At 47.1% G+C, this 16,471-nt stretch overlaps 1 protein-coding gene across 1 annotated transcript in view; it reads right to left on the bottom strand.

The window, feature by feature from the left end:
- The window catches only part of LEKR1 (leucine, glutamate and lysine rich 1), a 581,209-nt gene extending 566,367 nt beyond the window's left edge, over nucleotides 1-14,842 (bottom strand). The window contains exon 1 of the mRNA XM_086944128.1: nucleotides 14,745-14,842. Coding sequence (XP_086800254.1) covers nucleotides 14,745-14,792 — 48 coding nt within the window. The 5' untranslated portion in view covers nucleotides 14,793-14,842. The remainder of the gene's footprint in view (nucleotides 1-14,744) is intronic.
- Nucleotides 14,843-16,471: the final 1,629 nt, after the last annotated feature.

The following is a 16,471-nucleotide window of genomic DNA, read 5'->3' as shown; positions in this document are numbered from 1 at the left end:
TACCCCATACCAGACCTGGTAGTACTCCCAAACCTTCCTGGAGCTGGACCAGATTAATCTACATGAGAGCATATCCAATGGTCCCTTCCTAGAATCCCCTTTAGTGGTTCTTCCCAGGCATGACTGTCCTTCTAAGCTGGTAGACGCATTACATGATAGGATGTTGTTAAGCCTAAATTTGCACGCTTTGTCAGCTGATGTATGTCCTGCATGCATCTGTGAAACCTGTGCTTCATATTGAATTCCATTAAATCTCATTCTCCTAAAATGGCAACATGTTTCAAGTAGATATCACTGACACAAACCATGCAGATTCCATCCTTGGAAAGCACTGATCCATATTTAACTCTTTACACTACTACCCCCCTCTTCTCCTTTCCTGGTCTTTATCCATTATCATATTTGAGCCAGGGTTTGCCACGTTTACACCAGTGTCTTCCTGATACCCCTATTATGGATTTAAACAAGGCAGCTTAACTTTCTAGGAGCTTTTGCAGCATAAACTGACATAAATTAAGACCACTGTACTCAATATCAGTTGCTGTGGGCCATTCAGCCTCCCCACAAAACTGCTCTAATACTCTATGTATTCCTCCTCACAATATACTTCCCTCCATGGAGATTTAAAATCTTTACTAGCTTCCTTTTTAAATTTTTCTTCCTGGACAACATCTAGTAAGCAGCAGCGTAATTCACTCTATGTATTAGCGTATTAGTGCCTTTCTGTGTTGTACACTATTTTCAGGCCATATCATATGCATTTTCTTCAGATTTTTCCCACTTGCCAATTTGCATGAGGCCAATTATCGTTTAACCAAGCCCACCCCTTCCTACATACCTCAATGAGACTTACCTCAAAAAGCCTTGTTCCCAAACACCATTGTGATGACCCCACACAATTATTCATCTCCCAATCTTACATTCTCCTGGTGCACCATCATTGTTTGCCTCACCTTCATGTCCTCCTGCATCATCCACCGCTTCCGGTGTATTTCAGACATTCTGATGGGTCACTGATTGGCTCCAGCTGCGACATGTTTTTTGGGCGGTAAGAACGTACATGTTTGACCTTCACTTTCTTTTCTTCCTTAACATGTTCACTGCCTGATCAGACTGAGCCCACATCTGACTACACGGATCGCACAGCACTATTTATGGTCTATCAATAGTTGTGTGTAGACCCTGCTGGCATTACCCAAGCGCAACTAGGTCGGGGGCCTTAGTATTGAGAATCTGTGTCACCCTCAAATCTATCCAGCTAATGGCCAGCAACCTTCATTCCACCTTTCATAACTGGGCCCTTGACAGCATTTGCATAGGTCTCTTCAAGTAACCTGCACCCTTCTTTTTTTAGGCCGGTGTCCCTTGTTACATTTTCAGGAGTGGGGCTCAAGCTACCCTGGCTAACCTACCACCCAAAAGCTTGGCTTTTGTTTGCTGCTCTATGTAACACCTAATTGTAATGGGATTCAATGACTCCACTTACCTGCTACCATAGTCTCCTTCTAAAATCATTGCATGCCAAATTACCTAACTTTGCATTCATTTTGTGTGTACTCATTATTTTTCCAAGATTTATATGATATGAAGCTTAAGGTTCCTTAGTTTTCTCCAGTGATTTGTTTGGGTGGTTTTGTAATTAAACATCTTTTTAAAAGCATGTTCATGGACCATCTTCACATAAATCAAATCGCTCCAGGTGTTTCTTCCTGTGGTCCTTCGGTATGACAATATGCGAGTCCCAATTTCTTCCTAATTGTTTCACGGATATCTTCCATCACCTTGTTTGAGCAGCAAAGATGGTTCTTTAACTTGCCAATCTTTGGATTTCTTTTACCTCTCAATATTACCCGTAACATAGCTCTTTGTTTATTGTGGTGGTCCTCTGTGTAACATTTCTGAATCAACTCTATGAGTTCTGGCTCTCTCCTTTCTCAGGTAAGCCAGTTAGCAGCATAATTGAAAATCTAAAATCGTTTTCTCTTCGCTGCAGATAAGTTCTATTCCAGGATTTTGTTTATCATATTTAACTACTTGTTAACTATATCCCAGAAGTGCATCCAACCAGTTTTTAAAAGTGCTGGCATTGCTTTTACTTTTCCATCCTCTGTGCTTTTTAAATTTGCTACATCAAACTTTTGGAGTCTTTTTAGCATGGTTGTTGACTAATATTGGAAAAAGTATTGTTTTTAACTGTGTTCGAATAAAAGTTTGCTAATGCTCTGCATTTCCATTGCATACATTCTATTGCACTGCTAATGATGATGGACACATGCTTATTCTTAACGTTGTTGGGCATAGTACTCTCAATCAATGATATTTTAAGTGTAATACTTATGCTTCTACCAACGATGTATCAATGCCTCGTCCGGTGGGAAAGTGATATCATGGTGAAAACTATTTCAGCCACAAGGCTCCTCCCATTCCCTCCATCAAGTACCATGATTTGCTATTTTTTGGGCTTAAGTGAGTTCTATAATTCAACTTTGCTCTTGGGTGACATTTGTCGGTCATAAAGGAAAATTACTACTTGTCACTTTTGGATGGATTCCTCAGGCACACACTATGGTTAGATACATAATACCTGTTAGAAAAGGGGTTTCTGGTTGGCAGAGGCTTGCACACTGTCTAATCATGAACCACCACTCTGTTCAGGGTAAGCTAGATACACACTTAGAGATAACCTGTGCTCACACTCCGGCAGCTTAGCACAGAGCTGTCAGGCTTATCTAAAGAGGCAATGTGTAAGGTATTTGTGTAACCCAATGAAAAGACCACAAAAGACTCCACAGAGGTTTAGAAAAATAGTCAATATTTTATGAATAAATCAAGACCGAAAAGGTAAAAATCCAATATGTAGAACCTGAGTTAGGAATTTGTAAAGATTAAATCAACATATTGCTTAGAGTCATAAAGCACCAACCAGGGACGTCTGGTGGCGCTAGACCAGGGTAAATTAAAAGTTCAGGCCAACCGTGATGGAGCACCGGCTGGCCACAGGACTCACACAGGTCCAACTGAAAAGGATCTCCGGTGGAAGAAGTGTCGAAAACCTGATGTGAAGAGCAGAGGAGGCGATGTGTCATCGTCAATCCTGTGGATAAAGGCGATGTTTCAGTTCTGATTTGTGCAGTTAGCGAGACTTCATCAACAAACCCCTTTGCGATGAAGGCGATGCATCGCCGTCAAGATGCACAGTCAGGCGTCGTCGAGCAGCGCAATCCATTGAAGTGATGTCGCCAGGAAGCAGCTGTATCGGCGTCAAAGAGAGATGTAAGGGTTCCGATTGGTGCACAGTTGATGTTGTAGGGATTCTGCTGAATCAGCACAGAAAAGTCCCTTCCAAGGGCCCACCACTGGGTTGGCACCACTTGACAAGGCAGGACGTACAGATGGCAGAGTCTAGGTGATGGCAGAGCCTAGGTGCTGTTGCTGGGTTTAAGGAAGTCTTTGATGGTCCTGAGACTTCAGAACAGGGAGCAAGCCAGCAACCCCCTGTGGGTTCAAGTAATATGGTTCCAGTCCAATTCCTAAGCAGGGCAGAGGGCAGCAAGTAGCAGGCAAGGTAGCACAGCAGGGAAGAAAAGCAGTTCATCCATAGCAGCAGTCCAGCAGAGTGGCAGTCCTTGTAGCAGCACAGCAGTCCTCCTTTCTGGCAAAGTTCTTCACAGGTCCAGTAGAGTACTGACTTGATATGGTCAGAGATCTATTAGTATACCAAGTTGAGCCTATGAAGTGGGAGTGACATCAAAGAAGGGTATTTCAAGTGCACAGAAACTCTTTCTTTCCAGCCCTGGCTCTGGACTATCAGTAGGGGGTAATCAGCCCTGTGTGGGGGGACAAGACACTACCTATTCAGTTGCAATTGCCAGTTCCTCCCTCTGTTCCTGGCCAGGAAGGGCCAGCAGAATGCAGATGAGTGCTCAGACACACCTAACCTTCTGTGTTTGTGGCTGTCTACAGGGAATGCACAAAATGAAGCGGTCAGCCACCCCAGACGTGTACTAGAGACAGGCTGCAGGCACACAGACCAGTAAGAGCAGAGAAATGCTCACTTTCTAAAAGTAGAATTTCTAAAATAGTAATGTTAAATCCCACTTTACTAGTCACAAGGATTTATCATTGCCATTCCAATGATATAGCACATGACACTGCAACTCCTTTCTGATCAGGAAATACAGCTTAAAAGTATATTAAGGAATTCCCCATGAGAAGAGTAGGTCTCACAGTAGTGAAAAAAGAATCTGGGGTTTTGTCACAACCAGGACATGCAAAGCCTAACAGTATATGTCCTACCTTTTACTTATACAACACTCTGCTCTATGGGCTACCTAGGGCCTACCTTAGGGGCAACTTATGTGTAATAAAAAGATAATTTAAGGCATGGCAAAGGATTTTAAATGCCAAGTCAAAGAGGCAGTAAACTGCACACGCAGGCCCTGCAGTAGCAGGCCTGAGACAAGTTTGAAAGGCTGCTTGTGTGGGTGGCCAATTAGTGCTGCAGGCCCACTAGTAGAATTTAATTTCAGGCCCTGGGTATATGGTATTTCACTTTACAGAGACTTACACGTCAATTAAATATGCCAATTGTGTATACATCAATGTTACCATTTTAAGGGGAGAAGCACATGCACTTTAGCACTGGTCAGCAGTGATAAAGTGCTCAGAGTCCTATGGCCAACAAAAAGATACAGCAAAAAGAGGAGGTAAACAGGCTAAAGGTTTGGGGTAAGACCACCTTAAGGATGACCGGTCTAACATTACAATACCAATTCCATGTCTGATGTAGAATGCCAACTGCTACTGGTTGCTCTCTGCCAGTACTGGGTGCACTCCACGGGCACACACCGTGGCTGGTTATATAATGCCCATTTCTGTTGGCTGCTCGTGTAATGTTATCTCTTGTGGGTTGCTCCCTACCACTACCTAATAACTCCCCAGAAAGGCACCATACATAATGGCCATTCCTTTCAGTTGCTTCTCTCCCACTCATGATTCAACACCTCAGGCATACACTATGGCTGGCCACAAAATGTTTGCCCCCCTTTCGTGCCACGGTGGACTCCTCAGGGCATATACCATTGTAGGTTACTAAGCGTTGTTTATCTGCGGCTCTTGCATGTAAGCCTCAGTGCACTGACAGGACTGGTTGCATAATACCTATGCCTATGAATTGCTACCTATCGCTCCTGGATGGACTCATCAGAGCACATCCAATTGATGACTCCATACTGCCTGTTCCTCCTATCAGCTGTGTTCCTGACGACCCTGTGTGAACTACAGAAAACATACTATTGCTAATGGAAGTGCACACCTCCATAGGATAGCACCATCTATCTCTGGGAACTCTGCTCTTCACATTGAGCGTGGTTAAAATTGTATGATACAGACTATTCCAGAGGTGGTAGGTAGCCGCATAAGGAAGTGTTTGTATTTTCACACGTTTCTCCTAAACCCATGTTTATGTACTGTTAGATGTATGTTGAACAAGCACTGGCATAGCCAATAGGTCTCACCTTTGGAACCTTATAAGTATTTAATTATGCAGCACAATATCCTTGGTGCAACAACAACTATTGCATGGCTAAACACTTATAATGCCCCAAATGCATGACCTATTAGCTATGCCAATATGGTTGGGATACCCGACACCCCCTCTCAACACAATCCCCAAGAATGGGAAGACGGAAACGGTTCTGAACTTTTGGAAGGCGGGAGGGAGTTACCCTCCCGGCCGTATTTATTAAAATATGAAACAAAATTAAAACATTAAAATAACAGTTTCATATCAGGTACAATTTCATTTACACATTACGATGTTCTTGGCTAACCTTAACACATCTCTAATACAAAGGTTCTCCTAGCCGATACTAACATCCTGTAAATGTATTTCTCAAAATTGAAATTGTACATCCTAACATTACGGGCCAACGGCAAGGTCGTAACCGGTGTCAGATCCCTAATACCAGAACTGCCCCCTCACCTGTGAGGGGCGGACGCACAGAGGACTGTACCTCTGTGCCAACTTCCGATTTCCCTTGTCTTAACGGGGGCCCCTGTTTACTCGACGCCATCTTAGTGGTCGTCCGAGGACTCGTGTGAGGTGTCTAGAAGGTAGCGTAGACCCCCCTCCCACCCCACACTGCTCACCACATCTGCCGTCGCAGATGTCCTGGCCCCGGGAAATTCCCAGGAGGGGCCCATAGCCCCTCCTCCCCAGGGAGGGGCCTTGACCGCCTTCCCTTTCGGCGTCCCCATCCTTAGAAGGGGACCGCCTCCCCGTTTGAGGGGCCAATGGCCGCCTCCCCCCGGGCGCTCCCATCCATAATGGGTGACGCCCCACCTCTAGGGATCTTCCAATTACTGCTCACCGATCATGACCTTACCGCCCGACCAAAAAATAAATACGACATTTTAAACTAGGAGAGAAAACAACAGACAATTATACTGAGCAATTCAAAGTATAACTTCCACTAAGAATTACATTCAACTCTGCTACAATTACTTGTCAAAATACATGCTGAAAGATCAACCACTTTATTACATATCGAATTCTTCAACTTTATTCACAACAACCTGTAAAAGAAACAGTATCATGTCACTCGACTTTATTCAACACAAATCGCTGTCATCAGGGGCTGGTGGGTGGGTCAAAATTGGCTCTTCGTTCCGTCTCGAGCTCACGTGCAAAGGGGAGGTGCAGCTTCAGAGCACAGGAACAAGAGGATGCTTCCTTGGCTTGTTGCTCCTTTTATCCTTCTTCGGGCGGGCGTGTACCCTTCTCCAATCCGCCTACGGGGCGTGGCCAACGGTGTAGGTGTCTAGGACAGCCCCCTCTTGGGCGGGAAAAGGCGCGCCCCGGCTACGCCGCTTCGGGCATACCAGCCGAGACTCGCCTCCCGCCCAAAATGGCTTCCCGGGGGGATCGGGGTACTCCACCATACGTTCGGGGGGACCGAGCGGTCGCCCCTTTCCATATGGTTGGGATACCCGACACCCCCTCTCAACACAATCCCCAAGAATGGGAAGACGGAAACGGTTCTGAACTTTTGGAAGGCGGGAGGGAGTTACCCTCCCGGCCGTATTTATTAAAATATGAAACAAAATTAAAACATTAAAATAACAGTTTCATATCAGGTACAATTTCATTTACACATTACGATGTTCTTGGCTAACCTTAACACATCTCTAATACAAAGGTTCTCTAAGCCGATACTAACATCCTGTAAATGTATTTCTCAAAATTGAAATTGTACATCCTAACATTACGGGCCAACGGCAAGGTCGTAACCGGTGTCAGATCCCTAATACCAGAACTCCCCCCTCACCTGTGAGGGGCGGACGCACAGAGGACTGTACCTCTGTGCCAACTTCCGATTTCCCTTGTCTTAACGGGGGCCCCTGTTTACTCGACGCCATCTTAGTGGTCGTCCGAGGACTCGTGTGAGGTGTCTAGAAGGTAGCGTAGACCCCCCTCCCACCCCACACTGCTCACCACATCTGCCGTCGCAGATGTCCTAGCCCCGGGAAATTCCCAGGAGGGGCCCATAGCCCCTCCTCCCCAGGGAGGGGCCTTGACCGCCTTCCCTTTCGGCGTCCCCATCCTTAGAAGGGGACCACCTCCCCGTTTGAGGGGCCAATGGCCGCCTCCCCCCGGGCGCTCCCATCCATAATGGGTGACGCCCCACCTCTAGGGATCTTCCAATTACTGCTCACCGATCATGACCTTACCGCCACAGGCCGGATAGTTGACCGGCTATCCGGACCCCCCCGAACTCCTACTTAAAGGTCATGGCTGCACAAACTCATTAACCAAGCTACGAAGTCTCCTATGAGTAAAGCATTCCCCTCCCGGGACAAATGAACCCCATCCTCCAGGTACATATGGTCCCCCCTGATACATCCATGAGGAATAGAATGCAATGTACATGTCCGGAACAACCTACCAAGTTTATTATTCACTTTCTTTACCGACTGGTTCAAAGCTGGCACAGACATAGCCCCCCGCCAAACCTTCCGTGGAATCATGTGGGACCATGCAATCGTGCACCCCGGAACCCTTCTCGCCAACCAACTTACTGTGGATAAAATTAATTCGAGAAGTACTCGCCGACCCGTAGTCACCAAATCATTGCCCCCAAGATGCACTATGACTACAGACGGCGGTGACCTTGTCCGCCCTAACAGACCCTCCATAAAATTTTGAAACTGGTCAATACAGAGCCCGCCCCTTCCGTAGAAGGTCACCCTGTACCCGTATTCCCCAGCCACGTGAATCATGACACCTGCTTTGAATACGTCTGCGGCACGCCTCACGTATGAGTGGCCGACGACCCACACCACTCTTCTCTCAGCCGGTGATCTTTGACCGCTGGTCCCCAGGTGTCGGGTCAACTGCACAGTCCGCCCCGCAAAGCCTGCTCGCGAAACTGAAAACCAAACAAAAACAAGAAGCGTGAGTGCATGACATTAGCTTCACAACATGTGCAACCGCACATACCTCTTATAACAATTCGAGGACCAACGCCCCAACTGTTTCACTTTATCCACACTCAAACCCCTGGCTGTAGCTTCTGTAGCAGCACCTATCCGGAATGAGTGGGTTCCAAAATCGCCCGGGTTCAAGCCCGCTGCCGCGATTGCCATTGTCAACACCCGCTGAAACTGAAACCTGGTCAGTGGGGTGGCGTCGATATGTCTCAGCAAGCTCCCCCCCCATGATGCCGCCCTCTGCGCTAAATACTCCTCCACGCATTTCACCGGGCACATGGGAGACCCAGGAATCCGCTGGACTATCACACTGTCCCCGATCGCTCCCTGATCGCTCTTGGATCTGGCAATTGAGACTACCATTGTCTCCCCCTTAATTTGAATGTGATCTCGACACAAACCTCCCCCCGTATCCTGCTTGTTCCTCGCTACCAATTCGCTTACCCGCATAGCCCCATGGAATGCTAATGCAAAAGCGGCCCGGAACAGCACTGTCTCTGATTGAGATGAACATGTCGCAGGAAGTACGGACATTAATAGGGACAACCTTTCCAAACCTATCGGGTGCCTCTCATCCACTCTGCGACCCTCAAGGCGTTGCCACCCACGCAGCCATGAGCCCGTGCCATGAAAGAAATGGCGGCCCGGTGCCTATTGGCCGTAGCCACTGATCTGCCTGCCTGATGTAAAGATACCAGAAATTTCAGGACATACTCTTCCTGCCCCCAGTGCTCCCCCCTAGCTGAACCCAAAAAGGACCAATAAGAACGGAACGCCCCTTCATATGCCTTCCTTGTCCTGGGTGCTAGACTCTCTCCCACGAGGTTTTGTAATCCGGGGCCCCGAGAGACCAGAGAGCTTCGGGAAATGGTGCCGCCACCGAGTCCGCTGAGGGCAGAAAACCCCGGAAGGCCTGCATATGGGAACGAGAGAGCGCATCAGCGGCCTGGTTTAGTACCCCTGGCACGTGTCTTGCCCTAAAGTGGACGTTTAGTCTCATACATAGCAGGACAATTTCCTTCAGTAATCTCAAAATCCATTTGCAGCGTGCTGCCTGACTATTGATACACTCAACCACGGTCATATTATCAGACCAGAATACCACAGAGCGATCACGAAACCCCTCTGGCCAAGTTTCCAAGGCCACCAGAATGGGGAAGAGTTCCAGAAACCCAATGTTACCAGTGAGTCCATTATCGTGCCACCAATCAGGCCAGGTTCGTGCCGACCATTGATTGCCGAATATCGCACCAAAACCTACACTCCCCGTCGAGTCGGTCCACAACCCCAGTTCTTCCGATGAAACTGGTGGTTCGGTCCACACAACTCGACCGTTGAAATCCGCCAGAAATGCCAGCCATATAAGCATATCCTGGCGAACCTCAGTTGACAGTCTCGTGCGGTGGTGCCCTTCCCTGAGGCCCACCATGGCTTGTGCGATAGAACGGGAAAAGGGGCGAGCCATCGGTATTACTCTCAGGGCAAAGTTAAGCTGACCCACAGCCTGTTATAACTGATGAAGAGTTACTTTCCTTTCGCCGAGACAAGTCTTTAGCGAGGCCCTGAACTTCATCACCTTCTCTCTGGGCAAGCGGAAGCACCCCTCTACAGAATCGAGCTCAATTCCCAGAAACTCGAGTGTAGTGGATGGCCCTACCGTCTTACCGGGTGCCAGCGGCACGCCAAACTCCTCCATCAGATTACAGAATTCCCTCAAGGCCTGTGTACATTCAGTGTCCCCGTCTGCCCCCAGAAACAGAAAATCATCAAGATAATGCATAACATGCGTAAAGCCCGTGGCTCTTGTGAACGCCCATTGCAAAAAACTACTGAATTTCTCAAAATACGCACAAGAGATGGAACAACCCATTGGCATACATTTATCCATGTAATAGCGTCCCTGAAACATAAAACCTAGGAGACGCTGATCATCTGGGTGTACCGGGAGCAATCGGAACGCTGACTCGATGTCTGATTTAGCCATCAGCGCTCCGGGCCCCAGGCGATTCAAAATGGCGACGGCCTCATCAAAGGATGCGTACCGCACCGAACAGACTCCTGGGTCAATCGCATCGATCACCGAAAGGCCCCTAGGAGCTGACAAATTATGTATTAACCTGAACTCCCCTGGGTCCTTTTTGGGGACCACTCCCAAAGGTGAACAAACAAAATTGCCAACCGGTGGTATGTCATATGGTCCAGCAACCCGACCTCGGGCCACTTCCTTCCCAATCTTTGCCTGTACCACCGCCGTATTCTGTTGAACCGATAGTTGGTTCTTACATTGTGCTTCCCCCCGAAAATCCCCCGCCGGGATGCGGAAACCATATGAGAAACCGTCTCGCAACACCCCGGCGGAGATATGATCAGGGTATTCGTTCAGCCAAGGGATCAGTGCCATAATATCAACCGGGGTAGGTAATGACGCCCCTTGGTCTACTTTAGACCTGTTTGGCGCCTCCTCTACCTCCCGTATCACCAGTCTTGGCTCTGCCCATACTCTCGGGGTGCGAGGACTGTCCACACCCTGCACACTCATGCCTGAACCTGCAAGAACCTTGTGGCCTGGAACACTTGCCTCTGTTAAAGCTCCAGCAGACCCCTTTCTTACCCGAGTTGCCATTATTCTTTGTGATCTGATCACTGCTTATCCCCTCTCGAAAGGGCGCCCCCAAAGAATGGCGGGAAGGCTCAAACCCGTTTCTGCCTAAAGATGGCGACTTCGCCGTGCTCGACCTCTCAATTTTTTGCCAGGAAATGGAGTCGAAACAATCCCACGTCAGGGATGAGTCGTGCTCCTTGGACTTACGGAATATGCTATCATAACAACACCATTTACTGCCCCCGTATGTTTCATAAAATTCCATGATACGTGTCTGATAAACGGCTAATTCAACCAATAATTCGGGCCTACGTTCCCCCATAATTGCAGTGAACATTCCAAACGCTCTGGCCCAATTGGCGATCGTTTTATCTACTCTGAAACCCGCCATCTTTGCACGCCATACACTAGGATGCAAAAACTCTTTCTGGTTTTTTACATGCTCAATCTCATAGTGATCGGTCAACAAGGAAAACATATTCACATATTTATCCGCCCAAATCCTCTCTTTCACATCAATTGGGATATGTTGAACGACTTTTTCCCTCCTTGAGGGTACCGATCCCTCCCCCGCCATTGGCAATGGCTGCTTACCTGGACCGGTAGCTGTGACCGTTGTCGCTGCCGACCCAACGCCCGATACTGGTTGTTCCACGGGAGCCTGCGGGGAAACAAGAGGACAGGGTGCCTTCACAGCATCTTTCGATTGCCGCAACTGCTTCATTATCGACCTGGCTTCCTCAGCCGTGGCCTCCTCATTCTCTCTGCCCAACCATGCTGGGCAGCCAGCTCAGGAGGCATATCTTCCTTGTTCCCAGGAGTGACCACCACAGGGATCGGTTGTCCCGCGTTCGGGACCGGAACTGGGGCCTCGATCGGGGTGACCGGGTTCGCTGGAGGTGATTCGGGAACCGGGGCCTCCCCACCCGATGCCCCCTTCTTGGGCCTTCTACCTCTCCCGTTAGGGACCACTCCCGGCAATGCTGGTCCGACGACTCTCTTTGGTCCACCCGCTCCATTCATTGCCGCCATCTGCTTCTTCATATCCGCCATGTCCTTTATCAGCATACGAAGCATCTGGTCGGTTCCGACCCTCTTTCCGACCTTCTTGCCAGGCATCGTCCACAGATACTCCTCGAGGTCCTAAGTCAGGAAGCTTCGAACTCGCTGAAAGAAGAAACACAAAATTAAATCCTCAAAATTGGCTCTTCGTTCCGTCTCGAGCTCACGTGCAACGGGGAGGTGCAGCTTCAGAGCACAGGAACAAGAGGATGCTTCCTTGGCTTGTTGCTCCTTTTATCCTTCTTCGGGCGGGCGTGTACCCTCCTCCAATCCGCCTACGGGGCGTGGCCAACGGTGTAGGTGTCTAGGACAGCCCCCTCTTGGGCGGGAAAAGGCGCGCCCCAGCTACGCCGCTTCGGGCATACCAGCCGAGACTCGCCTCCCGCCCAAAATGGCTTCCCGGGGGATCGGGGTACTCCACCATACGTTCGGGGGGACCGAGTGGTCGCCCCTTTCCATACTTGTTGGTGGATGGGATGAAGCCAGCCATGGAATCTGCAGCCGAGGAAGTCACTGTACAGGGCCAGGAGAAAAAGGTATCCAACATATTGTAGCTGTTAGCAACAGTTGTTTGTGCCGTGCATGGTTGCCTCGTGCAGCTTTTAAGTGAAAATGAACAAATAGGTGAAAAACACAGATAAGGATTTGAGCACATTTTGCATTGGATGACTGACTATAGATAACCGACTAGGGGATTATTTAACTTCATAGTGAATGTGTGAAGATAGAACGAGTCTAGAATGATCCCAGAAGCTCTGCATGCATTTCTGGTTTTATTGTCTCGACCCCTTGGTGGGCAGCCTTTTGCTCGCTCGCATTAGCTTACGATGAAAATAATTGGTTGGGAGGTTTTCAGTTATGCTTATCTCGGGTGATTGATTGCTCAACAGTTTCTCACAGGGGTGATTTCATCTCTGGTGAGGTTGCCAGGTTTTGGGTATGTTCACAGGAAGACACCCCGTCAACCGAGCAGGTGGCACCGTTTGTTCAATGAGAACATTTAGCCTCTTAAAACAAACATATTGAAGCTGTTCACTGTGGCCCCATAACAGCCGGCGTGACAGCCCAAAGCCTCGGAGGAAGTATTGCATATTTTCTGCAAAGCCCTGGCGCTGGGCAGTGACAGCATCTTAATCTGGAGGTTTTTTCAAGACTGCTCGCAGATGGCCGTGATTATCTTTCTGCAAGATAAACTCCAATTCCTCATAAAAGAGGATAGCTGAAGAGATGTAACCTTTAATGACATGGCTTTGCGCTGGTTCTTCTGTAAAGTGTTTGCCAAGTATTTGATCTATAGGCTTCAAACAACGCGACTTCCCACATTTTATATTCCAGTAGGAGTGGAATAGCGCAACCTATGTGTTTAGTGCCACGAAGCCACAGTAATGCTAGAACGCACACTATATGCAAACGCAGATAACACAACATGCTTCAACTTAAATTATAAAGTTGGCAAGTGGGCTAGAGTTAAAATATAACATAACTGCACTTTAACATCGGCCAAATAGCTAATAAAATAGCGTGTGGGAGCCAGTCAATCTTTTTTTATGGAATGTTACTGTTTAAAAGCGATGATACAGATGCTGAAAATAAGCGCGCGTGCCTCGGGTTGAAAAAAAAAAAAGGCATGCAGGCTGCAGCATTAGGGACTTCAGAGAGGGCGAGAGAGGCGGAGGGGTGCACCCGCGAATGGTGTGCGCGCGCTTGGGAGAGCATTGAACAACGATAATGTAGCACAATGACGTAGGCAATAATGACTGTTTTGAAGCACACTTGTGCTTGTGGCACCATCCGCCTTGCGGGAGCGAGCAACAGCCAATTAGCATGCGTGCCGCTGCTCGCTCCCGCAAGGTGATGCCGCCACAAGCACGAGTGTGTGCTTCAAAAAGAGCAGAGCGACGGCTAAAGGCTCTCCTAGCACATGCGCGCTGCATAGGCGAGACCTAAAAATGTCTTGTGAAGTCTCTACCACACAAACACACATACATGTGATGCCAAAAATGTTCCCACATACGCCACCACACTGCTCACAGTCTATCTGTTAGTTCACCAGCACCTAATGCTTAAGAAGTCAATCTCACACTCGTTCTCGATTCAATTTACACCTGGTACAGCAACAAAATGTGAAGGGAGCACTCTGATTCTCATGCACAACATCAAAACACTGCCCATGATGTGGGCCACGTAACATACCCAGATTCTTCCAGCCAAAGCACTTTCATGGAGCAGGGTGCTATCTTTCCTAGAAATGCACTTTGGTGCTTTGTCATGGGTATGAAGTACTATATATGAATGTAACTGTAATAGAATAGAATAAATGCTACACTAACAACCAGCGTAACTTAGCATGACCTCATTAACATGTAGAATGAAAAGAAACAACAGTATTTTAGTCAGCTACATTGTAATAAAACACAAAAAATATGACCTTTGTTCCTACTCATGGAGGGAATATTCAATGTGGAAAGACTGCAAACAAATATTCAAATTAGCATGATTACAATTTAGTGTAATAGTCTTTTCCTCAAATAACTCTTACATATTATACATGTTTTCAAGAGCACAGACAGAATTTAAGCAAACAGCATACCTTCTGTATTTCTTCTGGTAAGGGGTGCATGGGAATATGTTGGTCCATGATGCTCTGAGATGTAGGTACTTTGTTTAGGTGTAAACTCAAAAACGTAGTTGGAGATCATAAACTGTTAAAACAAATAGACTAGATTTTAAACAGCGAACGTTCTTTGAGGATTGGTATTTGTTTCTTTCTACTGTCATTTTTCAGTGCTACTCATTTTAAAAGACCATTCACACCTAAATAAATACAGTTACAGTAACTAACACAATTCACATATTTTTGAAAAATATTAGACATTTACTTGCTGATACGACGTGACCTATTTAGCTCTACCTCTATCCAGGACTATTCCTGGTGTCCCTCAGCTTTATCCTCACCAAGGCCACTAAATATTATGATGAGCCATGGCCTAAGAATGGTGGGCTAGTGCTGGTCTAAGTTAGTGTGTTCCCTTGGTGAGGTGTTGTTGACTGTGACCATTAGTAGGGTGTATCTGTATGTGAATATGTGGTTGATCTAGTGTCTCTAAAGGGATAGCTAATTTTTGACTATTCAGACTGTTTGGTGCCCTGTCCCTTTTGAGTAGGGGGGCCCCTCGCCTTGTTTTCAAGGTCACAAATGTAAATGCCATCCAAAATAAAATTTCAGGACAACAACTAGCCATTGAACTGCCTTATATTAACAGAACAGTCCAGAAACAATGGCCCTGAACCAATGTTCAATTGATCACTCAGGTGTTGGTGTTGTGTGGTAGAGGGTATATAGAACTTTTTCCAGCAAGACCTGGAATAACCCTGGTCAGGTGGCCCCATCATATGAAACCTTCTTCCAGAGATCCTGGAACCTCAGCACCAAGTACCCCTTTGCTTCTAGAGATGGAGAGTGGGGGTTAGAGTTGTTTACTCCAATATACTGGGCAGAAAGCAGCACAGGGTTGACTGACGTAGGGTTCATCCTCTGATGAATTGGTAGTACCACCTGTTACTTACCTACTAAGGCTTTGCCGATAAAAGAATCAAACAATGATAACAAGGCTTTATTAAAGCACAGGATCAGCGCTTCACCTTTCAGTTTTCTGAACATCCTAGGGGAGCACTATGTTACATGATCAAGTGCTGTTGTGTATTAACTTTATTCATATTGGTGATTTGACATCTCCCCTTATTATCACCCTTATCAGTCTTTCCTTTACTGTTCCTCTTTCCTTGTGTTCCTCTGCACATGAAACACTGGCCTTTAGTCTTTAGAATGTTGATTGTGGCGGTTGGGAGAGAACAGTTGAGGGAGGCATTTAAGTGTTGACTAGCAATGTGTGTAGAGGCTTAATAAATACTTTAAAATACTTGATGCTCCAGTGATTCCTACAGGGCTCATTTGGCGAAGAGTGTGTGATTGTGTCATGTCTGCTGTTCTTCTGCTACTGTTGCCTGTCATGAGTAGGCCTGAAACCTTGCCTACTGTGCCCCTGACCACGCCAACATCACCACACTCTTCAGTGCGGTGTTGGCCAACTTAGTGCATGGCTTTTCCGCATAAATAGAAGAATATCTTAACATAACCTTGTGTTATTATGCAATGTCATAACTTCTATTATAGGTACTAGTCACAGGGTCAATCCATAGAAGCATATGCAACAACATTACGCATATTGGCATCTCTATTTTTTCTATAACGCAGACAAAATGATACATGCCAGATGGTTATGTGTACCACTTGTATAAAAGCACAAGAAAGGTTAT

Source organism: Lissotriton vulgaris, chromosome 11 (assembly GCF_964263255.1).
Source record: "Lissotriton vulgaris chromosome 11, aLisVul1.2, whole genome shotgun sequence".
Lineage (NCBI taxonomy): Eukaryota > Metazoa > Chordata > Amphibia > Caudata > Salamandridae > Lissotriton > Lissotriton vulgaris.
Note: the sequence above shows the minus strand (reverse complement) of the source record. Positions and strands in the feature narration are given on the sequence as shown.